The sequence below is a fragment of the Struthio camelus genome, chromosome 1 (genome assembly GCF_040807025.1).
Source record: "Struthio camelus isolate bStrCam1 chromosome 1, bStrCam1.hap1, whole genome shotgun sequence".
Taxonomy (NCBI): domain Eukaryota; kingdom Metazoa; phylum Chordata; class Aves; order Struthioniformes; family Struthionidae; genus Struthio; species Struthio camelus.
In genome coordinates this window covers 181,385,378-181,407,124 of record NC_090942.1, presented here as the reverse complement: position 1 = coordinate 181,407,124, position 21,747 = coordinate 181,385,378, and the positions used below count along the sequence as shown (strand labels likewise).

At 61.1% G+C, this 21,747-nt stretch overlaps 3 protein-coding genes across 3 annotated transcripts; all 3 read right to left on the bottom strand.

Annotated features, from left to right (window-relative positions):
• Window positions 1-22: 22 nt before the first annotated feature.
• Window positions 23-12,647, bottom strand: LOC138065789 (adenylate cyclase type 10-like; the record flags this gene model as incomplete). Its single annotated transcript, XM_068931211.1, has 22 exons — window positions 23-60; window positions 1,202-1,317; window positions 1,489-1,546; window positions 1,935-2,189; window positions 2,663-2,788; window positions 3,315-3,451; window positions 3,826-4,109; window positions 4,515-4,601; window positions 5,186-5,335; window positions 5,849-5,934; window positions 6,358-6,410; window positions 6,925-7,004; window positions 7,477-7,652; window positions 7,995-8,071; window positions 8,487-8,608; window positions 8,850-9,041; window positions 9,223-9,252; window positions 10,029-10,234; window positions 10,537-10,680; window positions 11,032-11,070; window positions 11,630-11,734; window positions 12,542-12,647. Coding segments are annotated over 22 exons (2,667 nt in total), but the record flags the coding sequence as incomplete, so codon positions are not given.
• A 2,180-nt stretch (window positions 12,648-14,827) lies between these two features.
• LOC138065724 (adenylate cyclase type 10-like) lies at window positions 14,828-17,676 on the bottom strand. Its single transcript, XM_068931160.1, has 5 exons — window positions 17,535-17,676; window positions 16,659-16,776; window positions 16,239-16,434; window positions 15,523-15,711; window positions 14,828-14,995 (listed from the first exon to the last, which is right to left on the bottom strand). Exons 1-5 carry the CDS (start codon window positions 17,674-17,676, stop codon window positions 14,834-14,836), a joined length of 807 nt encoding a protein of 268 aa, XP_068787261.1. The 3' UTR covers window positions 14,828-14,833.
• A 432-nt stretch (window positions 17,677-18,108) lies between these two features.
• LOC138065703 (adenylate cyclase type 10-like) lies at window positions 18,109-21,071 on the bottom strand. The gene is made up of 5 exons (XM_068931070.1): window positions 20,875-21,071; window positions 20,383-20,490; window positions 19,950-20,128; window positions 19,165-19,335; window positions 18,109-18,112 (listed from the first exon to the last, which is right to left on the bottom strand). The coding sequence occupies exons 1-5, from the start codon at window positions 20,956-20,958 to the stop codon at window positions 18,109-18,111; spliced, it is 546 nt and encodes a 181-aa protein (XP_068787171.1). The 5' UTR covers window positions 20,959-21,071.
• Between the last annotated feature and the right edge of the window lie 676 nt (window positions 21,072-21,747).

The following is a 21,747-nucleotide window of genomic DNA, read 5'->3' as shown; positions in this document are numbered from 1 at the left end:
CTGCCTAGACCAACAGCATATTCTAGCGCAGCACAAGCAAGGCCCTGTGCACATCTTCCACTGCAGCGACGTCAACCCGCGCACGCTGAGCAGTCTTCTCGCGCTCCGGAGCCCCGGAGCCCAAGGCGAGCGGGGCCAGGCAGGGCAAAACGGGGACGAGGAGCAACATCGCCCCTTTCAAGCCCTAGCAAACTCTTCCTTTGGCTTTAGCGGTAACAAGATCCACGAGGACGCGATGCTGTTGGTGCCTTTGCTGACCCTGCGCTGGAGCAACGCTGCTCTTTGCCCCAGGGAGAAAGTCAAGCAGGCCTTTCTGTCACCTTCCAGCAGCCCCCCTGCTCCCGCTGGCTGCTTTGCCCCTGCACACCTCGCAACTTTGCTCTCCCACAGCTAGGAAGGCAGGGCTGGCTCCACCCTGCCCCCACTGGGTCACCCTGATCCCACTGGCTTCCTCCAAGAGGCTCATCTCCAGGGCCACCCCATCCCAGCTCCCACCCTGCAGGCCAGCTCTTTCCTGAGCTAGAGTCACAGCCAGCAGGCACAACTGCAAACTCCACTTGCCCCCTCTGCAGACCCTGGGCCCGCTGACTTCCCAACATAACCAAAACCTCCTCTCCTCACCGAAAAGTCTCCTCCAGGAAGCTCTTCTCTTTCTGCAGAGCTTTTGCAGTACCTGGAAACAAAGCACGAGTTAAACGCTTCCTCACCTCACACGCGGGAAGAGCTGCATCTTGCCACGCTCGATCAGAAAGGGGAGGAGAGCAGAGTCAAAGGGACCGACGGCAGCTCTCTTCCTGGCCCCTTCCCCCGAGAGCTGCCTTCCCGGCAGGGCTGTTATGTTTTGGGCAAGCGTAGCACACCCACCAGGAAAGGCGCCTCAGCCTGCGGGGCCGGGGGGTGCACCGCAAGGCTCTTGTCACTGCAAGGACATGGGCTGCTCTCCGGTCATTCCGGGGAAATGCAGGAGGGCGTTCCGGGGCAGAGAGGCTCTACGCTGTGCCCACAGCATGGCTCTGCTGGTGCAGCTGGCCTCAGCGGAGGACTAAGCTAGTCTTAGGGAAGCCTCTCCCCTGCGCTGACAGCATCCCTAGGCTCCAGCAAAACGCTTCTGCGGACGGCGCTTGAGACAGAGGAGCGCTTCCATTAATTGCGCAAGCACAGTGTGGAGGGCCCAGGCTCCAAAGCACGGCAGCTAGCATACCCGGAGCGGCACGGAGCTCATCCCTCTTCAGCTCCTCCTGTCTGAGCAGCCAGGCCTCCCAGCTGGACGAGTAGCGTTCGCTGGCGCGGTCGTCCCAGCTCTCTGCCTCCTGGGCGCTGCCGAGGGCCAAGCGGTGGAAGGCCACAAAGTCCCCTCCGCCGCAGCACTGGCACTTGTGCGCTTGCCTCTCCAGGAAGGCCGCGCACTTGCGGTGCATGGCCACCCTCTGTCCCTTGGGCCACAGCTCGTAGGCAGCCTCCCGCAGCAGCGGGGCGCAGAAGGTCAGGACGCCAGACTGCAGCCTCGCCGTCTTCTCGGTCTCGCCCAAGCACCGCTTCTGGGCACCTGAAAGGCAACGGGCCTTCACATCAGCCACAGCTGGGGCCACAGCCGGGGGACGAAAGACAGGCCTTGGCGTGGATCCTTGGCAGGAAACCAGCGCTCCTGCACTCGGAGCCTCGCAGCGCTAGGGTGAAAGGGACCCGTTTGCCTTGCCGACACCAGCACAGCCTGCGCAACAGGCTCCCGCCCTGCTCTCCCTCCCAACGCACAGCCTTCAGCCGCACCCCCGCAAGCAGCTGCCGAGGCTGCTGGCAGCAGAAGCAAGGCCGGCCCTGGGCATTACACACCACCGGAGGGGGCAGTGCAGCGTGCCCTGGCGAGCCCCGCCAGCCACACAGCCGGGAGCAGCAGGAGCCTACCACGCTCCCGGGGGCGCATTATCACCACTTACCGCTCTCTTCCTCCAGAGAGGTGGCGGACCCCTCGGCGGGAACACTGCTGCCTTCTGGCACCTTCCCAGCATTCAGCCACTTCAAGACGTTGCCTCTCACCAGGACATTCAACGCCTTGTTCATCTTGGTCCTGGTCCACCTGGGAAGGAGGCGTAACAGCAGCTCGGTGGTAAACGTCGGCCCGATGACGGCTGCGCACTTCAAGACCATCCGCTCCGAGGGCTTCATGCTGTCCACCTCAGCCAGCGCAATCCCTGTCAAAAACAAGCCACAGGTCTCTCTCTTGCCCTCTCCCAAGCCTGAGGCTGCCGAGGCTGCCTTAGCTTCACCACACCAGACGCTACATTTGTAGCCTTCTTTCCTAGGGACCAAACCCCTTGGGCAGTCGCAACCCAGGGCACGTATCTCCAACACGGCTCTGCTCCTCCTGCAAGCACAGGAAGCAAGGACCGGGAAAAGGAGAAACACATGTTCCTTGGGGAACGTTTCTGCCAGGCTCACTGCGCAAGGTCACAGCTAGAGGGCAGGGAAGCTCATTCCCAGCCTCCCATCCAGCACCCCGAGAAATGGGAAGAACCAGCGGGACCAGAGCCACCTTCCCAGCAGAGCCCCAGAGCTGAGAGGGGTAACTCTGCAGCACGCAGACGCCCAGCCTCTCTCTAGCCCACGCCCCGGGAAAGAACCTCCGTGCAGCCGCCAGCCGCCGCAGCGGGGCTCGGCCCCTCACCTTTCAAGGTGGAGGGAAGCACGATGCTCTGCAGGTTCACGTCAGGTCTGATGGTGCACACCCTGCGGTCCTTCCCCGCGCTGGAGCTCCAGGAGGCTGCGGCAGGGGAAGCCTCCGTTACAGAAGCTGAGCGGAGCAAGAGAGCAGCGTAAAGCGATTTTCAAAAAGGGAGACGATTCAGGCCGTGACCTCCCGCTTGCCCTCCATCTTCCACCCTTTAGCATTCATCCCCCGAGCAGGTCTCACAGCAGCTGGGCCCTGCGGTCCGTGGCAGCATAAATCCACCGCGCGGCTGCACCCAAGGCACACTGCAGCCACGCCACTCTCCGCACTGCTCCACAATAACCGCCCCCGTTCATGCTGCCTCCAGACAATACCAGGGCTGAGCTTAGTGCCAGGGAGCGTCTCTTCCCCTCCTTTGCAATTTTCTGCCCCGTCCGCATTGCTTCGCCTCACAAAGCCACCCAAACTCCCCAGCCTGTGCTTAGGCTATCCCAGCAGCAAGGCATGCAGGAGCCCACGCCTGAGCCAGGCCAAGGCCTCTACTGCTGCAACACCAGCCTGTGCCAGCTTCACAGGGGAAGCCCAGGGCAACAACGTGCTCTGGAAGATGGGCCGCAGCAGCCAGGCCGTCAGCCACAAAGGTGCTTACTGAAGAGGCTCTCCCACTTGTCCTCCGTTTTCTCGCCCTTCCGCAGCAGGTGGAACAAGAGCATGTCGTGGCGCTTAAGGTCGCTCAGCAGTTCCTCGCAGTAATATGGGATCCCGCAGCTTCTCTGCATCAGGAACCTGGAAAGGAGCAGATCCAGCAGGGACTGACACAGGCAAAGCAAGGTGGGACACGCTTCAGACCAGCATCTTTGCCACAGCTACACCTCCCTTTTGAACAGGCCAGCACTCCCACTGCCTTTGGCATCTGAGCTGCCCGGAAGATACAGCGCTTGCTGGAACGCGCCGGAAAAGAGTCGCGGACAGTGCCCAAGGCACAGAGCTGCCAGCCTCGTCTCTCCTGGCCCCAACAGCCTAGATCCTCCCCAGCACCAGTGAGAGCCTCGGCCCCAGCAAATCGCCCCCACTGCCCCACCATGTTCGTTCCCTCCTGCCCTCTCTCTGCAGAGGGTCAACCCCTCGGGAAGAGCTCCGAGGCCCCGCCTGGGACTTACGTCTCTAGGTCCCTGGGCACGCTGACAACTCCCAGCTCCCGGCAGGCTTTCTGCACAACAGCTGAAGCTTTCAGCTCTCCCAGATGAACGTGGGTCGTTTGCTGCAACTTCATGATGTCTGCTGCAGCTTCGCAGAGCCTCTGTCTTCTAGAGCGAGCGGGAGCAAAGCCCATGACCACAAAGAGCGGGACATCTCTGAGCGCGCGCGACATAACAGCCCAGGAGGCAGAGTCGATGTAGTGCGCGTTGTCGATGACAAACAGGACAAGTTCGTCTTCAACGAGCTGAAACAAACACGTTGGTCTGGGTGGATTCTGAGGGATTCTCAAGCATCCTCCACAGGGCAAACTTTGGCCGGCCTCTCCCCACACAGAGGACGCGCAGAAGTCGCTCTCCTCTCCCCAGCTACCTCTTCGTTCAGAATCTCACCCGCTCTTCCGTGCTCCGAGACTCTTAAGGTCTCTCGGGCACGGTGGCACGGAAAGACACCGTTCCTCCTCCCCCTGAGCACATGCCCTCCAACTTCACAGGAGGAAAGTTATCAGGGGACATGGCACGGGGAGTTCAGCCTCTGCAGGGCAATGACCCCGGTACATTGTCCTCCCACCAGCTCCCACCGCTCTCCTGCAGAGCCCTCAGCCTGCGGCCTTGCTTTCCTTCTCTGACCCAGGATGGGGAGAACGGCTCACCTTCTGTAGCACTTTCTTAAAAACCAACTCCAGTTCCATTGTCCTTTGAGCGTCGCTCATCTTGGACACCTTCTCCGACAGGGGAAACTGGCCGGAAAAGCAGAGTCACAGAGCAACAGCCTTTCAGGGCGGTTCAGCACACCTGCCCACCACGCAAGTCCAAGCGAGCAAAACGCCTCTGTTGCCCTCAGCATCTTACCTCTCCCCCACACAGTGGAGAGGAGACGCAGCGCGGACGTCACCGGGAGCCTACAACGGAGGCCCTCTGCTGAGGGTCTCTGGCAGAGCTCTTGCAGGGAGGGATGAGGCGGGAGAAGAGCTTCTTCCCTCGCCATGGCAATCGCGCGAGGGAGCAGGCTGCTCCCGCACCAGTGAACTCAGCACCAGCTCATCAGCCCCCTCTCAAAGCCTCTCTGCAATGCCCTTTCCAGGCTGCTGAGCAAGGCCCCAGGAACTGCCTGCAGCAGCCTGGCACCTGCACTCACCCCTAACAAGGGGCCCCCTCGCCCCCCTCTTTGGACCCACAAACAGAAGCACAGCCTGTGCTACCCTCCTGCTGCTCCCACCAGGGAGCTAAGCCCACTCCCCAGCCACAGTGTCCCAACCACAACAGCCACAGGACGGCTCACAAGCAGGCCTTCGCCACGGCCACAGAGGCCTCTCGCTCTCACCTTAACGACGAAAGGCACGTTGAGGAGGCAGTAGCTGCTCTCTTCCACCAGCCCTTGGAGCTTTTCCTGCAGGACGAGCTGTCTGGCACTGCACGATTTACAGGCCTGCAGGCCCATGGCCACAGCCAGCACCATGCGCATGGCAGAGTAGACCTGCTTCAGGTTGAGCTCCAGCACTTCCACAGCCACTACCCTGCCATGCAGAAGCAAAAGGCACTGAGATTCAGAGAGGGACCCAAGCAGCCGCAGGCTTCTCGCACTAAGCTCTAGGGGAGAGGCGGAATCTAGGGCCACTTGGGTTTCTTCTCTTGGCTCTGGGGCTACGGCCAAAGCCCTGACTGAGCTCGGGCTCTACCTTGCTTGGTGCCTGGCCCAAAGAAGGAAGCTCAACAGCAGTGGCTCCAGGAGCCACCTCTAGCTCCCTCAGGAGGGAGCAGGAGAGCACGCAGCTGCTCCTCAGCAGCAGCTCCTGCAGGCCTTGCAGGGATGCTGCAGTCCAAGGGCCACGCACCCGGGCAGAGGGGCTCCAGTAGCCCACGGACATCAGCGGCTGGGCAGCGAAAGCGTTCCGCAGGTCCCGGTCAGCAACACTCACCTGAGCCCAGCAGCCTGGCCTAAAGAGGCAAGCTCCGTAAGTAAATGGCTCTTTCCAGAGCCCGTTACTCCCTCAAACGCCATGATGTGGCTTGCTTTCTTATCCACGTAGGCTTTCAAGTAGCTTTCAAAGAGGGCAATCTCCTCCTCCCGACCTGGGAAGGCAAACAAGAAAGCGAGCTGTTGCAGCGAGCTGGAAAGCAAACAGCCGTCGGCACCCTTCTCTCTCGCCGCCGCAGCGGGTCAGTCAGACCCAAGGAAATCTCCTCCCCGATCCCAAATACGGGCATCGCTTTAGCCCTGAGGCTGTGAGCAACTGCACACTGGAAAGGTCCCGCCACGCTAGCTATGCAGCACAGCAGGGAGCACCCGGTGCACGCCTCACCCTGCTTCCCACCTCTAGCTGCGGCCCAACCCCAAAGACAGGAACCAGCTAGGAGCCAAGGTATGCACCAAACCCTTAGGGCCACGCCGGGCAACACCATCCCTCGCAAAAGCTTCTCCGTTCCCAGAGCGGAACTAACAGGTACCGACGGCAACAAATCGGCCTTCGGCAGACCAAGGCGTTCTCCACCTACCGAGCAACGGGGAATAGCCGGACCTCTCCTTCATAACATCCATGCCAAACACGCTAGCAGCGGGAAGAGAAAAACAAGAGCCAATTAAGTAGGCAGAAGCTGGAGGACGTAGAGCCACGCGTGGAGCTGGAGCTGAGGGTACGCGCTCCCGGGTGCCCGCTCTTCTTTTGAGCCGGAGCAAATCCTGCCCACGCTCCCACTGGCCCAGCAGAGAGCGCAAACACCAAACGAGCACTAGCAAAGCTGCAGCCAGGAAGAAGCCCAACGGCCACAGGGGGACACCAGACAGCATCAAGACTCGAGCGCCACAGGCCAAAGCCCAAGGAAGCAGAGACATGAGCAAGAAGCCAGGCAGTGCCGCTGGCTAGCACACTGCTGCACCCCGCAGGACAAGCCAAACAAGTCTCTGGTCCCCCGGCCTGTGCTCACAGGCAGCGCTTTCTAGAAGCGGGGCCCTGCAACAGCTGCTGTCAAGGCAAAGACGGGCAAGAAAAAACACTGCAAGCCACGACGTGCAACAGGACGACAAGGGTCACTTCTTGGGCCAAGGCGCCAAGCACCAGGCACCTTGGGCTTGAGTTTTTCTGAAGTTGCAAGGGGACGGCAACGTCAACCTTCCAAACGTCCTCCAAAGAGGATGCCAAACCCTGGCCCGGGGGAACACCTGAACTTTCACCAGGAGGCACTTAGGAACTGAGTCCTGGCCTGACCAAAAGCTTTCTGGGAGCCTCATGCTCGGAAGCAGCTGGGAGAACGCCTCCCTGGGGCAGAATTGCCACTGCGTTAGTCTTGCGCGCAATGGAGCAAGCACAGGGCAGAAAGCACAGCTGGAAGCCGTTTGGGCAGGGGCTGCAAGGCCCCTCTGTGCCTACGGACACCTAAAAGCCTTCTCCACCCCTCCGGCATCACTCCCAGTCTCCTTACAGCAGGAGGCCCCAGCGTAGGCAGGCCAAAAGCATACCCGTGCTCTGCCTTTCCATCTTCTCAGCCCCAGCGATGGGAGGTGTGGGCGGGGGCCAGCTCTGCACAACTCCTCTTGGCGGACCAAGACTGGACCCTGTGTGCCACCCTGCCCCCAACCAGCCCGCTCAAACAGGACACTCACGACTTCGCCGACACCCCCAGGTATTGATACACGGGGCCAGGATCGACAACCCCCTTCATCTTTGCCTCCGGCAGCTCCTTGAAGCACCATCGGGGCAGCCTAGAGGCTGCGTACGTTGCTGCGTCACAGGACACCAGCCCAGGGTAGTGCTCCATCAGCCGGGCTGCCAGATTCACCTTCTGGCCAATGACTGCCACAGAGAGAGAGCACGCATTCACGTACCTATGAAACCAACCCGCTCCACCCTTCACCGCCAACGGCTGCATCGCCTCCAGCACAGGCAAGCCCCAAACCGTTGGCAGCACAACCAACAGGAACAACAAGGCTCTGAGCCCGGTCCCCCGCACCGCAGTGGCGCCCGCCCTGCCTCCCTCGTTCCCCACAGGCCACAGGCCACAGGCCAAGGCCTCGTCCCAGCCCAGCACGTACGGGCAACAGGCTGTTCCCTGCCGCTCTGCCTCTTCCTTTGGCACACTGCTCCGGCTGAACAGACCCAGCCCAGCCACCCACTCCTCAGCCAAACACCTCGTACCTGTGTATTCGTGCCTCACGCGATGGCCTACGACTCCGCAGAACACCGTCCCGCTGGTAACCCCGACAGACACGGCCCTGACACACACGGAGAGCAACAGGCGTTCAGCAGCACCCGCGCACAGGCCTGCCTGCCCGCCTACCTTCACCCCTTCACCCAGCTCCCCTCGCACCACCTCCCGCCCTGGCAGGGCAGACCTCGGGGACCTGCAGAGCTCCGCAGCGTAACGCCCCCAGGTGAAAGGGGCTCCCGAGAGCAGCCAGGCAGTTTTCAGCCCTTCCCCTAAGGCCTCACAGCTGGGACGGGCGGAAAGTCCCTGACTCCAGCCGGCCACAGCACGTCTCCTCGGCGCGGGGAAGAAGGGCACCTCTCAGGGCACTGTCTCCTTCCTCCCAGGGACAGAGGAGGCCAAGCTAGAGGGCACGTCTCGCTGAGAAACCATCCCTCCCTCCTTCCCCCGCGCAGTCCCGGGCAACGCGCCTCCCCACTCACTCGATTTTCCTAGGCCTCGAGGAGCACGCCTTGGAGATTTTAAGAGCGCTTTCCAAGGTGTGAACGCTTTCGTCGGGCAGCTTCTCTCCAGGGAGTCCAAACACACACAGGAACGTGCAGCCCTGCCAAGGACGGGGGCAGCACAGCTTGTGACAACGCCTACGGCAAACGGCTCATGCCGTGCGAGTCGAGCCTCTGCCGAGAGCAGCAGAGCTTCAGGGCAACCCCCAGCCAGAGGGTGCTGATCCCAGCGCCGAGGCAGAGCTGCTTCTCCTTTCCCCACTGCTCAGTAGAGCGAGAGAGCCACTGCCCTCTCGTTTGCTGCCCACGCTTTTGCGGGGTGGGCTCCTCCCCCACACTCACTTTATCAAACATGGAGATTTTGTTGATCTCGCCCTTGTGAGGCCGGATGATCTCCAACATCATCACGCTGCTGTCCTGGATAGCCTTGCAGATCTGCGTTAAGTTGACATCGGCAGCAAACTGCAGCTTGACAAAGAGGCAGGTGACCGGCCGTAGCTCGGACAAGTAGTCCGGGGGCTGCCTGTCATCAATCTGGAAGACGAGAGCGGGACACCTTCAGCAGCCAGCTCTCCCCGAGAGCTGACTGCCTCCAGCAAACACCAAGCAAGAGCCCACACGTGGGGTGGGCAGCAGCCCGCGCTCTCCGCGGAAGGAATAAATCCTCCCCTCGGGGCAAAAAAAAAAACACAGCTCCCGGCAGCTGTGGCCATACCTTCCTCAGAACAGATGCGGGGACGTACTTCCGCAGCAGCTTCCCCAGAGCATGCCGAGGGGCCAGGGTAACAGCAGGCCTCAGGATGCCTAGGGAAGGAAAATCCAGGCGGTGACTGGCAGGCTGGCACTACGAGCCTGCCTAGGGAAAAGCAGTTGGAAAGCAGGGGCTGGCACTGGAACTCAGGGAGAGAAAGTCTCCTCCAGTTGCACGTTTCTTCCTCCTGCAGGTGCTCAGCCAGAGCAGGCCCCTGGAAGGAGGGGGAAGCAGCGAGTGCCTCCGCTGAAGCGCACCAGGGCCAAAGGCACAAATGCTAACTGCAAGGGGGAGAGGGCAGAGGGCGTTCCTCGCTGGCCCCTGAACAAGCCCGCCCCCACCTTTCTGGGCAGCCACAGAACATCATGAAGATGGGCCTCACCTGACGCCTCAGGAGAACTGTAGTTCAGCTGGGCTCGGGTAAACTTGGAGAAGATGTCTTCGCGTTCCGACAGAGACATCCGTTCCATGCCTGTAACCTAAAGGCACACAGTACAAAAACGCGTCGAGGACAGCTCCAGCACCCACAGAGGACAGTACCCGTTGAGGCAGGCTCTTCCAGCGCCTCCTGACCCCCTCTTCAACGCCACCCAGCAGAATCCAGAGACAACCCGGAGACAAAACTGCTCCCCAACAGCTACTGCTCCCCACCTACGTCGACACCTAGAACTCCCTCCACGCGCGTCTCCTCGCCCTCCTCGCACCTTCCTCCCTCGCAGCCACGGCCACGGCCAGGCCCTCAGAATTGCTCCAGAGGCCATCCCACCCACCTTCACAGCGCTTTGGCCTTTAAGTCTCTTGGTCTTGATCTTGTTCTGGTTACAGAGCTCCCAGCAGCTGGGTGACAGGATCACGTCACTTGCATTGGCAAGGTTTTGGGCCTGCCACACTTCACCCACGGCCTGGCCAAGGATCAGGAAGTGCTGCTGCTTTTTGTCTCCAACAGTCAGGAGGGACATATGCCCTGCAGAGATCCCTGGTGAGAGACAAGCACAACTGATGCAGAGAGCATTTTTACCTCCACAGCCCGCCACAGCTCAGCTCCTCCCAGGCCAACTTTGAAGCTCAGCCCTGGAGCCGGGCTCTTCCCGCTCAACTGCTTCGAGTGCAGGCGAAGCACCCACTTTATGGATTCAGGACTGATCATGGCCGGGGAGGGGGTCCTCATCAGGGGCCCCACACCGGCACGTTGGCCGGCCACCGGCTCACTTTGCATGCAGGCAGCTCGTGAACGCCTGCCTGAGAACGCGCAGCAGCCTAATCCGGCACTCCCCGTACCTATCTTCAGTCGGAGCTTCAGACCCACGTCCGTCTCACGGATCCTGTACTTCTCCTGGATTTGCTGGCTACACTGCAGCACCAGGCTGATGGTGTCCCTCAGCTGCGTGTGCTTTGCTCTCCACAGCACCAGCACAGCATCCCCTGGGGAAAGCAAGGGGACAGGGACGGCTCTCGTGACACCTGACGCTCCCTGACCTGCACCCACCTGCCGGGGCAGCGGAAGCCAGCAGGCGTGCCAGGGAAAACGCGTTTGGGTGAAGGCCTCCTCCTCAACTACAGCACCCTGGCCACAGGCACACCTCCCCCTCTGCCCCGCCAGCTACAACTGCAGCCACGCCGCCAGGGCCCGGGACGGCAGCTCCCCCTGGGCACCTGCGTGCCAGCAGAGCCACCCCTCGGGGCTCTGCCAGCTCGCGGCTCTGTCTCCCCTCTCCCCTAGCACTCGTCTGCAGCTGCAGCAGACGAGGCCACGTCTCTTTTACGCACACGTACCTGCAAACTTCAAGATGTCTCCTCCAAAAGCCAGCAGCTCTGCGGAGCGAAAAAAAAAAGCACAACAAGAGTTGCAGCTAGGCCTTCTTCAGGAAGGCCGCAGGACAAGCCGCTCTGCTCAGACAGCAGCACAAGAGCAGCGGTGCTTTGGGGGCACAACTTAGCAAACGTAGCAGCTGCACTGCTCACAGGGACCACAGCCCTGGGACCTACACTACTGTGCCCTGTGACAAGGCCCCAGGGAAAGTAACGCACACTTTGGTCAGCGCCCCCATCCCCGGCTCATTTGGGCACTAACACTGGCTAGATGCCCCCGCTCCCCCCTGCGCCCCAACACCAGCAAAATCTTCCTCCATCACTGAACAGCGGTCACTCCACAAGGCCAAGGGTGGGTGCTGAGAAAGCGGGCACCTCCTTAGTCTTCGTGGGGAGCAGAAAGCACCTGCCAGAAGAGCCCAGCTGCTCTCGGCTGCTCTCAGCCCCATGGGAACCTCCAGCCCGCGCAAGGAGGAGGCGGCGGCAGCAGCAGCAGCAGGCTGCCCAGCACCTCTCTCTCGTCGTGGCCCAATCCCACACAGTCCTGCAGAACGGCACTTACCCTCCAAAATGTCACCCATGTAGCGATTGAGGGTTTGCGTGACCTCATCCGCACCCCGCTCTCTGCTGATGCTCTGGCTGAATTTCTCTGTCAGAGCAGTGAAACCTGCAACAGGGACACACAGGCACAAAGAAATCAGGACGCGTCCACGGGGCCGAAGGACCTGGCACTTTCCACGTCGCTTTCAGCCAGCCAAGAGAACCACGCTCCGGGAGAACCCGGGCGCGCCCCTGACAGCGGGCACAGCCCTCTAATTCCACCCGCGCTTCTGAGCGCTCGCTGACGGGCGCCTTCCCCATGCTCACACCTACCCGTTACGCCTAGCTCCTGCACTTGGCTGCCACCCTCCAGCACGTCCCCCGGCTGCCTCCCCTCTTGCCTACAGCCAGGCAACACCCTTAGCTAGAAAGCCCGGGAGGCCTTTGCCAACTAACGCAGCACCTGGCAAGCCAGCTCCTCTGCGCAGCAGCTGCTCCTCCAAGTTTGCCCTGACAAAGACTAACAAGGGTGAGGCAAGGCAGCCAGGCCTCCTCTCCCAGGCCTCCATGAGCCAGAGCCTGGCCCACCTCACACCTCCCCAAAGCTCCGGAGAGAGCACTGCAGTCAACAGCGCGGGCCCAAGCTGCTGCTCCGGCAGCCTCAGAGCTCCCTACGCACACTGCTCTGAGCAGACGGGTGACCACAAGCAGGCCGCAGTGCGGCTGGCAGCAAAGACCGCCCCCGGGCTGTGACCTCGGCTACGTCCGAGCGCTACTTCCCCAAAGCGGAAGACCTCAGCAGCAAACGACATCTCCTTTGACCCCTTCTCTACCACAGGCGGGACGACCAGGGCTCCAAAAGGCCCGCTAAGTCCCAACGGCTCGGGTCGGTGACTCCTCCTCAGTGCCCGCCCTTCATAACGCTTTGACCCACCTGACACATCCGCAAAGAGCAGCACTCCGTGGAAGTTCTGAACGCAACGGTTCTCCTGCTTCAAGTCCTCAGACAAAAGCAGGTCGGGGACGTAAGCAGCTACTTCCCCCAGTTCTGAGCAGTGCTTTGACCTTCGCTCCCAGGCACAAGACATCGTCAGCGCCCTGGGGTACCTGCGGTACCTCAGTACAAGACGACCCACCGTGCCCACCAGGGAGGACGACCAGACACCACTGCACAGCGTTGCGCACTGGCCTTGGGGAGGCGCGGCTGGCCCTCTGTCACCAAGGGGCCGGGGGGGGTCACAATCGGGTCACAGTGACATTGGCCGCGTGTCATCATTTACCTGTACACTGTCGCGTACGCTGATCCAGCTAACAGTGACAGCCTCTGCAAGGCACCGCTTACCCAGCAACTGCCGGGAAGCTACCCCAGCTCCCTCCTTACGCCGAGCCGGTTGCTCAGATGTGGCTAGCGCGACACAGTTGTCTCCCGTACAGAGCTGAAGGAGGCTCGCACAGCGACTGACCTCCACCCGTGGCCGAAACAGCAGCTGGTTCCCACGTTCCCAAGCGCAAAGGGCCTAACAGACATGCTGACAGCCAGCAGCCCAGGCTTCCCCAAAAGCACGGCCACTGCAGCACGCAGCTGGGCGTTTCCAGGGCTGCTCGGAGGACTTGTATTTCTTTGCAAAAAAGAAGTGGGGCTTTTCCGGGGCGGGAGCGGGGGACACAGCCAACCTCCATCCGCACGGCTCCTGGGGGAGGCCGGCAGGAGATGGACAGGGCTGGGCCAGGACCACGGCGCACCGGCCTATCAGAGAGGGCAAGACAAAGTCAAAAGCCGCAGCAGGAGGCAGCTCCAGGTCCCTGCTCCGAGGGAGAACGCTGTTGTAAACCTTGCATGCCCCAGGGAAACAGAGCCACGCTGGGCACCCTGGCTCACGCAGGGCACCTGCCTCCGGCTAGGCAAAGGCAGCTCCCCGTCCACCTTAGCCGCTGCCCCGAGCCACACAACTCTCCCTGCCACCAAAGCAGCAGCACTGAGGAGAGCCGGGCTCTACGGGGGACGAGGGCTAGCAGCCAAGGCCACGCTCCGTGCACGCCAAAGCTGCCCTTCTCCCCAGTCGCGCAGAGGAGCAGCTGCACGAGTTGGCATGCCTGGCACACGGTGACACTCAGCGGCTGCTTGCCCAGGCAGCCTCCAGTGTCCCTCTGGCACTGTCAGTGCCTCTCCCTCAGGCAATGACCAGGCGAGGGAGCACCAGCCCCTCCCAGGCCTGGGGGACCAGGTGCTTTAGACGAGCCTGTGCCCTTGCGCTGCTGACCTCAAACAGCAGAGCACTTGACAGCAGAAACCAGCCTGCCTTCTTTCCTGCTGCCTCAGCACTCAGAGACAGGCTACCAAGATGGTCTCTCTTCTTGCCTCCAGAAGGCTCCCCCTGCTGCCTCGGGGCCCACAAAAGTCTCCCAAGCAAGCACAAGTCACTTGCACCTAACACACCCAACTGCAACCTGCTGGCGACAGCCAGGCACACACACCGAGCCAGGCCCAGGTTCGGAACGCTGCTTGCCAGCCCAGCTCACACGCTTCCTCCTTCCTCCTTCCCACGAGGCAGGCAAAGCGGTCACCCGTACGGGAGACTGACGATGCAGGCCGACCGAGCAGGCTTGCTCTGCCTCCTCAGGAAGAGCGCGCAGCAGCGTGAGGACGCCTAGGCCAATGGTCTCTCTTGTCAGTGAGCAGCAAGGGCTGGCTGCTCCCCAAGGCAAGCTCAGCTGGGAGCTGGGGGGACCCCAGCACAAGCAGCGCCCTCGCCCACAGGGGCATCCCTCTTGGCTACTTCTATATGGACACACGTACATCCATTCTCCACTAAGGAGCTTTCATCCGCATCAACCAGAGAGGGGAACAGGATGAGGCCGCTAGTGCTGTTGACTTTTCTGACTGGGGAACACTTCAAACCAGGCCCGCTTGCAGAAAAACACCCTCCCACCCTCCCCACCTCAGCAACCACTTGGCCCTACACCAGGGCCAAGCTCCTCCTGCAGCCGGCTCGAGTGCTTACACAGCGCCACAGGGACCTGCACTAGGGCGAGGGGGAGAGAATTTCTTGCGCTGCTTTACAGCCCTCGACTCTTGTGAGCACTAACAACGGGGGTGGTGGCTTCCCCGCAGCCTAGCTTTCCCAATAAACCACACGCCAGAGACTCTCATGGCACGCCTTCAGCGTCCTCTTGCTGTGCTCTGTGACTATGCCATACAGAACGCTGAGATGATGGCAGTGTTTCTTTATTTAATCCCTGGAAGAGCATCCTCGCTCGGCCGTGCTGGCAGCTTCAGCAGGTACCTGGAGCTACAGACTTCAGGCTTTGCTTGCTTCAGCTGGGGAAAACGTGGCGCTGTCTCCAGCCACAAGTCTCCCACGGGGCCCTTGCCAGTGAACCACCGCTCCTGAGGAAAACAAAAGCCCAAGTGAGAGCCGCGAAGAACGGGAGGTCCCCCGAGCGGTCCGGGAAGGCAAGCGAGGCCTCTCGCAGTAGCTTCTTCCACCCATCACCCAATCTGCCGTGCTGCAAAAGCCTATCAGGGAGGGCAAGGAGAGGGAACGCAAAGGAAGCCTCCTCACAGGTTCAGGCTGGCTCCCAGAGCTGGCTCAAGGGAGAGGCAGAGATTCCACTCCACCGCTCCTCAGCCCAGCAGAGATGCTGGGAAGGAGCGGCGTGCTGCAGCGCGTGCTGCTCCCTCGCGTGTCCTTCCAGCCCCTCCTGAGGGAAGGGCATCGCAGCTGCCACTGCCCTCCTGCTGAGGAGGGCTAGCAGCCCCTACCAGCTCGCCAAGGACTTTCAGCACACGCTCCTGAAGCTCGCTGGGGGCTTTCCCTACGTGGACCTGCCGGAGTACGGTCCGCGCCACCCTCTCCTAGGGCATGCCAAGCCTCTGCCCAGGGAGCAACTCAGAGGCAAAGAGGATCCACTTACAGCGCTCATCTCCAGCCAAGTCTTCTCCAGGAGGTTGCCGTTCACTTCACAGGCTTGGAGGCCCTGCCTGAGGCACCACAGGCTCTGGTCTTTGTTACCCAGCATGCAGAAAACGTACGCTTTCAGATGGTAGGCTCTGGGGTAGAAGACGGGGCTTGTAGAGCACCGAGCAAAAACCTCTTCCGCAAGCTACCGAGAGAACAATGGAGAGGCACGTCAGCAGAAGTCATCGAGCTGGGCGATGGCTTGGCACTGAGGACTGCACCTGTTCCCCAAAGGGGAAAGCAGCCGCAAAGGCACAAGGAGCACGCAGCTAGCAAGGCTGAGATACCACACAAGTCTCTCCCGAGCCATAAGCCCTCACATGCAGCAGGCATTTCAGCAGGGCTCACTAGCTAGCTCATGGCTGTGCAAGTCTCTTCTCCTGTCTTGCAGGCCATTCCCATTCCCATTCCCACTCCCACAAGGGAATCCTCACGTGCCCGGGAAGACCCCCGTCACCTCACTGCCTTCTCTACCACCTCTTGCTGCCGCCCCATGGGGGAGCAGCCTCTTGCCATGTTCCTCTCTAACCCACTACTACACTCTGCCTCTAGCCTGGCTCCATCCCAGCACGGCTCCTTCGCCCCGGCCTTGCCAATCCACTGCTGCTCGCAACACAGCTTTCCCTAGAGTCCCCTCACAGCATGCACACCCCCTTCCTCCTCTTCCCTCACCCTTAGAGCCCTGCTGCGGCTCTCCCGGGCCCTCGCCGAGCTGCGCTCAAGGTCGTTCCGCAGCACCAGCGTGTAGCACTCCAGGAGCCGGCTGCATGCTTGGGTGGCCAAAACGGAGGCGTCAGCTCTCTTCAGCAGCCTCTTGGCCTTTTCAAAGGGCTTCTGGAAGTCGGCCCACTGCCCAAGCCTTCCAAACCTACACCATCCAGAGAGAAACACACACACACACACACACACACACACACACACACACACACACACACACACGTTTTGTAGAGTACTTGATCAAGTACTCTACACCCCAGCGACGGCCGCCTTGTTGGACAGGGCACGGGGGACACGACAGGCCCAGAGCTCCCACCTCCCCTGCCAGAACCACTGCCTGGGCCTGTCGCCAGTCTAAGCACCTCTGTAACTTACCAAAGAGCCAGGGACGAATACAGTCCAAGCAGGATGCTGTTGTGCGAGCTGAGGATGCGGTTTGCTTCGTTCCGCTCAACGAAGCTCCTGCACTCTTCAAATGACTTGTACTCCCAGCCTGTAATACAAATGCATCGCAGAGAAGCAGTGCCGCCCTCCGCTGCCTTGTTTTCCCTCGGGCATTCGTAGCAGGACAAAGCTGAAGCACAGCTGGAGAATTTCTGGGCAGGTAAACCACTCAGAGAGCAAGCAAAAACCAAACAGGAACAAGGCAAGGGCTGGAGTTCTAGCCTAGCTCCTCAGGGCTAGTCAAGCGCCACACAGATAGCTATTCCCTTTTCTTCAGCAGCTTTCGAGCGCTGGCAGAGACACGCTGCCATTGACCAGCAAGCGACAGCCACTCCGGAGCGTAGGCTGTTAGATGCCTCCTGGTCAGGCACATCCCAGCACTGCTATGCCCGCCCGCTTCCCCAGGAGCCAGAGCAGAGCGAGCCTGGGAAGAGGTTTCAGAAAGGGGAATCTCAAAACGCGGGAAGCAAAGAGGGAAATTGCAAGCATTTTGAAATCACTCTGGGATCACGTGTAGAACATGGAAACAAAGACAGGGCAGGCAGGAAAGACAGACAAAGACACACCCAGAGCCAAATAGCCCAGGACTCGGCCCAGGAAGTGAAAGCATGGCTGGAGGCTCTGGCGCCCGTGTTGTAGCAGGAGAAAAAGCATCTTTGCAAGCCTCCTGGCTCTCTGGGGCCCTCCTCACTGAGCACTTACCAGCGTAAAGCAACAGGTCTAAGCAGCAGGAGAAGAAGTATGCCTGCCCAATGATGCTGTGCTCTGCAGCCACCTGCTTCTCGAGCCTGCGCAGCACTTCCTCACATTCTGGGTACCTGCGGAGGAGCACAGCGAGCCGCCATGGAGCCTCTCCGTGGGGTGGGAGCCCAGTCACCACCTCCGGACGCTGCCCGCTCCCCTTCCCATCATCCCGCTCTCCCTGCGCTGCTCTTTCTGGCAAGGCCATCAGAGTTTCTCCAGCAGACAGTTGTTCATCTTTTGGCAACAAGTCTCCGGAGAAAGGCTGCAGTGACCCCGGCCCAAACGGCAAGGCCCGGAGCAAAACTCAGGCATCCTTCCCATGCAGCCAGTGCTTTCCCATTGGCCCAGGAGCAGAGCTACTCCCCTTTCCATCCAAGTCTTTGTCAGGAAAAGCAGGCCAAAGAGCACGCACAGCTCCCCACTGCCCTCCGCACTCGCCCAGACAACGCGTTTGCTTCAGAAACTGCTCCTCTCGAGACCTCCCCCTGGACGACTGCCGTCTCGGGCACCGGTGCCGCGTGGCGTGGAAAGGCCCGCGTCCACCCAACCAAACGTGGCTAGCGCCCCAAACACAACGAGCGCCTCCCTGCGCTAGGCTCGCTCCTAAACCAGGCCTGGGAATTGCCTGGGGCAAGCGCTACCTGGCAAGGGCCAGAACCGAGCCAGCAACTGTTCCAGCAGTTTCACAGCACACACTCACGCTCCCAAACAGCCAGCCACGGCCCTTGGCATTGTTTAATTTACCAGCGTCCATACGGCCAGCGAGTATCCAATAAGAAACCAAGCAGCCCTCTTTGCTGCGTGCAGAGAATGACACAAGAAGGATCTCAGGTGGCCCCCTGACCCTGCGCAACCAGCAGTCTGTCCCGCAGCAGCATTACCTCATCTGCAGAAAGAGCGCCGCAAAGAGCGTGGCGAGGACCTCGCAGTCCAGGTCGGGCCTCTCCAGCTCCATGCACAGGCTCTTGGCGCGATAGCCTGCCAAGAAAACCAGCAGGCTCGCACAGGCTCCCTTGGCGGAGATGCCTTCTCGCAGGCAGCGGGGGCAGTACGTACCTACGTCGATAGAGAGGGGCAGATTCCCCAGGCTGAGGTTCAGGTGGCTCAGGGCCTGGGCAAATTTGGCAGCCTTTAATACCCCTCCTCCAAAGAGCTCGTCGTCAGAGCTAAGCTGGATGGCCGCCCGCCCGTACTGCAGCCACTCTTCCTGGCAGCCCAGGTCCTGGCAGCACCGCGCATATTCCATGTAGGACAACAGGATCTAAAACGGTCCAGACAGGAGACTGTACAAGACTGAATGTCGCCAGGGTGACTCTCTGGCCTAGACGGCTCAGGGCATAAACCCAACGGCCAGGTGCTCTCTTCTCTTCTGCTCTCAGGGCTCTCACCCCTACGACAAACGGTTCTTAGGACTGCCGCTGCTAACTGCAGCCGCAGCGAGACGAGGGCCCCAGCGGGGTGCTGCCTTCAAGCCACAACCAGCCCAACGCTTACAACGGCGAAACAAACGCCATGAGAGCGACTACCAAGAAGAGCAGCAACGCACGTCTGCTGGAAGTTTGTAAAGCAAAGTTCAGGGACGGGTACCACTCCGTCGCGTTTGGCCTCTTCTTGCCGCCCCGGGCAGACCCTGCTGGTACTCTAGGCGGGCCGGGGAAAGGAGCTATGTCAGAAACGCGTCTGCTGCCGCAGAGAGGAGGCACTCACGTGACTCGCATCCTCAGACTCCTCGGCCGTGTTGACCTTCATGAGCGCTGCCAGGCGCGAGAGCCTCCGGCCGCTGGAAGTGCCCTCCAGGCTGAAGAGCTGCCGCAGCAAGGAAAGGCAGTGGCTCTGCCGGAACAGCCAGGGCAGCCTCTCCCTCCTGCCACACAAGAGAAACTGCTGGGCCACAGCCACTAGCTACACAGTGCCAGGTCAGGCAGGGCCAGGGGAAGCAGGGCGACAGAGGAGGCAGCTGCACCTGCTCCCAGCAGGGCGGCAGCTGATGCAGGCCGGGCTGCAGGCATGGAAGCGGCAGAGCCAAGAAGCACCCCCAGGGAAAGATGGCTGCTAGCAGGAACGGGTTGGCACTACAGCCCAGGGAGGGCGAAGCAAAGCTGGGCACCGCGAGGAAAAGGCTTGTTCTACGGCAGCCTTGCACCTGGCTGCAACCCCTGAGCTTCCTCGTTCTCACACCTCCCCTCCACTTACCCCTCCCTGCCCACGTCCTGCTCCTCCCTGCCGGCTCCCTTCCCCTCTGCAGCCTGTGCTCCCTGGGAACATCTCTCTGCTCTCACCCCCACCACCCCCCCCCACAAGCCAACACGTGCCCGCTCCCCCACCCAGGAGCCTCCAGGTCCCTCAGCAGCTTTCCCCGTGCTAACGCCTATGCTCAGGGAAAGTCTGGGCTTAAGCCTAGGCAGGTGTGGGCCTAGGTGCCCGGGACCACGCAGGAAACGCCTCTTCCTTCCCTCCTCTTTCCCTTCGGCTTCTTACCCTGCCTCTTGATGAAGGGAGGACTCTCTGTTCTTCCTGTGGGAGGCACGCTCTGACTTCTCCAGCAGAAACTGGAAGACGACGCCAGCTGAGGTGAGGGGGAATTTTCTCTTCAGCAGGCTCAATGCCTTGCTGAGCGTCTTCTTTGCCAGGTCCATGCAGCCCATGTTGTAGCAGACCTGCACAGGAGAAAGGCTTCTTCAGACAGTCCCAAAGGGCTCCGACTGAGCACGCACCACATTTCCAGGCTCTGCCTGAACCAAGGCCGAGGGCCTCGACCGCTTTTGGCCGGAGGCTGAAGCGCTCACAGGAAAGGCCGCTGGTAGCGGCCGTGCCTCAAAACGCCAGGCCTATCGCCGCCGCCGCCACCCCCCAACAAAAGCGTCCAACTCCACCCACCAGGAGAGCCCTCAGAACCTCCCTGGCACTTTACCTCCCCTTTCAGGCTCAGGAAGGTGGCTTCTTCAAAGCAGGGAAGCACATCGGCTTTCTCAGCCGCTGAGCTCCTCACAACCTCTGCTTTCTTCAGGTTCATAAAGGCCTTGGAACAAGCACACAGAGAGCAGGTGAGCGTCGGTGCAGAGCCTGCATCCAGCCCCATCGTTCCCAGTTGCCTCCAGCAGCTCTCTGAGGAGGGCACACATCTGCCCCTGGCGATGCCCACCCTAACACAGCCCACGGGCACGAGTGCTCCTTCGCACCACCTCCTGGCGCGTGCGCCTTGTGCAAAGGTCCTGCTTCTCTGCCCTGCCTCCCTTGCCCCAGGAGAAGCAAACAGGGGGAGAAGGCCGGCTCTGACGCCAGCGGTTCAGCCCCAAGTCCCCACAGAGGCACGTCCTAGTGCAATGGCAAAATCGGCTTGCCCAGGACAAGGCAACTGAGAGGCCTCCTTGTGCAGTGGGCTCCGGCAAGCAGGGCGACTCACCAGGTAGTTGTCGGAGACGTGCAAGTAGGCAGCCGCGCACTCCAGCAGGTAATAAAGGGCTCTGGCATCGTTGCCCATTGCCATGTGGTGGTGAGCCAGCGGCACAAGCACCAAATCCACAATGGCCCTGCATTCACAGGCACACGCGGCACCGGGCGTCCCTTTGGTCTTGCTGGGCACCGTAGGTACGCGTTCCGTCCTGGCCAGAAACTGCTCTGCCGCTCTACTCAGAGACAAGATCACGCAGAAAGACGACACACGCTAGCATCACCTATACCGCTCCGTCTGCCTAGACCAACAGCATATTCTAGCGCAGCACAAGCAAGGCCCTGTGCACATCTTCCACTGCAGCGACGTCAACCCGCGCGCGCTGAGCAGTCTTCTCGCGCTCCGGAGCCCCGGAGCCCAAGGCGAGCGGGGCCAGGCAGGGCAAAACGGGGACGAGGAGCAACATCGCCCCTTTCAAGCCCTAGCAAACTCTTCCTTTGGCTTTAGCGGTAACAAGATCCACGAGGACGCGATGCTGTTGGTGCCTTTGCTGACCCTGCGCTGGAGCAACGCTGCTCTTTGCCCCAGGGAGAAAGTCAAGCAGGCCTTTCTGTCACCTTCCAGCAGCCCCCCTGCTCCCGCTGGCTGCTTTGCCCCTGCACACCTCGCAACTTTGCTCTCCCACAGCTAGGAAGGCAGGGCTGGCTCCACCCTGCCCCCACTGGGTCACCCTGATCCCACTGGCTTCCTCCAAGAGGCTCATCTCCAGGGCCACCCCATCCCAGCTCCCACCCTGCAGGCCAGCTCTTTCCTGAGCTAGAGTCACAGCCAGCAGGCACAACTGCAAACTCCACTTGCCCCCTCTGCAGACCCTGGGCCCGCTGA